General features: G+C 35.7%; 1 protein-coding gene across 2 annotated transcripts in view; it reads left to right on the forward strand.

Moving 5' to 3' along the window:
- The window catches only part of LOC107458057 (protein NETWORKED 4A), a gene marked incomplete in the record, with an annotated part of 4,118 nt that extends 2,942 nt beyond the window's left edge, over positions 1–1,176 (forward strand). For both annotated transcript variants that reach the window (XM_016076257.3, XM_052252083.1), the window contains 1 exon segment: positions 1–1,176. In XM_016076257.3, coding sequence (XP_015931743.1) covers positions 1–848 — 848 coding nt within the window.
- Between the last annotated feature and the right edge of the window lie 684 nt (positions 1,177–1,860).

The following is a 1,860-nucleotide window of genomic DNA, read 5'->3' on the forward strand; positions in this document are numbered from 1 at the left end:
AGGCTTCGGAAAAGCAAATTGCTTCCCTGAAATTTGAGTCCAATAAATCCTCTGAAAGAATCAAGCAATTGCAGGAGCAGCTTGACTTGGCTCGCAAGGACATTGCTGCATGGAAATCTAAGTTTAACAGCGAGAAAAGAGAGAGCACCAAACTCCAAGAAAGACTTGCGAGGTTGAAGACTAGTCTATCAGACCGAGATCATGAGATCAGGGATTTGAAAACAGCTGTATCTGATGCGGAGGAGAAAATCTTCCCGGAGAAAGCTCAGATGAAGGCTGAAATGTCCAGTGTGTTGGAGGAAAGTGCTCACATAAAAGAACAAATCAGAGAATGGGAAAGTCGTGGCCGAGCTTTTGAAGATGACATAAGAAGGATCCAGACTGAAAAATTAGAAAAGGAGGCGGCACTGAAGGGCGAAATTGAGCTTTTAAAGGCAGACATTGAAGAGAAAGAAAAAAGCATAAAGGATCTCAATGTAAGCCTTGGTGCTATGAAATCAGAGAGAGACACCCTAAATGTAGAAGTTGGTTCACTCAAGGAAGAGGTAAAATCAAGAGATGGTAGGATTGAACAAATGAACAACCATTTGAACCAACTTCACATGGAACATGTTAAATTGATTGCTGGAATGGAAGAGGCGCATAGACAAGTGGAAGAACTGAAATCGAAAGCTAAACAGCTAGAGGATGAGGTTGAGAGGCAAAGAACAGTGATCTTAGAAGGAGCAGAAGAGAAGCGCGAGGCGATAAGGCAGCTATGCTTCTCACTTGAGTACTACAGAAATGGTTATAACATGCTAAAGAAGCATTTTGTAGGACACAAGAGGGTTCCAATTTTGGCTTCCTAGTTAAAACTATATCTTCTTAGTATGATCTTGTATATTTCCTTGTACTCTTCAAATTCTCCTGTATTTAGGATGCCTTGGTATGGTTTTTAAAGGTTCTGATGTTGTATAAGTCAAGGTCATGGTGTACTATAATAGGGGGTAGCCATGGTTTCATGGTTGATTTTACACTTTGGCTTGTAAAGTAGATATATATGAGTTGGAGCTAAGTGTCATCAGGTTCTTGAAGATGAAGCTATGGAGTGTGGAGGATGAAGCACCTTCCTTTTGAGGGCATTTAGAAGAGATTGAAAATTTGGGCAATAGATCCTTTCAATTTTTTTTTTTTCAATTGTTTGGTAAAGTGTGATCTTTCACCTTATACTCTTTAAAGTGGGATCAAGAGAAAATATGTGAAAAAAGATATTGAATGGTGAGAGAATATATTTTACCAAATAATTAAGAGAAAAAAAAAATGAAAGGTTCCACTCTTTAGTTAAATGCTTAGTTTTCTTTTGGATTGTGTTGATTGCTAAGCTCTATGTTAAAAACAGAGAGACTACATTATAATTTTGGGTGTTAAATTGAGAACTAATGATAATAAAATTTAAAACATTTCATCCAATATATTCAAACCCATCACCACCAGATTTTAGGTTAGATTGTTTGCTTTTCTCTAATTTTTATATTCTTTTGGATTTCATACTCTAAATTTTGAACCAGAAAAGTTTTTGGTACACTGTTGGAATATTATTGGCGAATATAGTAATTAATTTCTTGTTAGCTTGTAAACATTTTGATAGGTGGACGTGGAACAACAGGATTTAATTTTTAAAATTTGTGTCAAGGTAAAGTTTGAATCCCCAAGAATGATGAGCGATTGTTGCTTAATCAAATCCCTAAGTTAAACCAAATAAGTCGAAATTAAGCAAAAGATTTTTGAAGAAATATTTTAATTCTTTTTTTTTTGGAGTAGAAGTCCTTGGAGGTGTGATTGCAGTTGATTTTCCTTTAGTTTTCCTAATTTACTATATAT

This window comes from Arachis duranensis, chromosome 7, assembly GCF_000817695.3.
Source record: "Arachis duranensis cultivar V14167 chromosome 7, aradu.V14167.gnm2.J7QH, whole genome shotgun sequence".
Lineage (NCBI taxonomy): Eukaryota > Viridiplantae > Streptophyta > Magnoliopsida > Fabales > Fabaceae > Arachis > Arachis duranensis.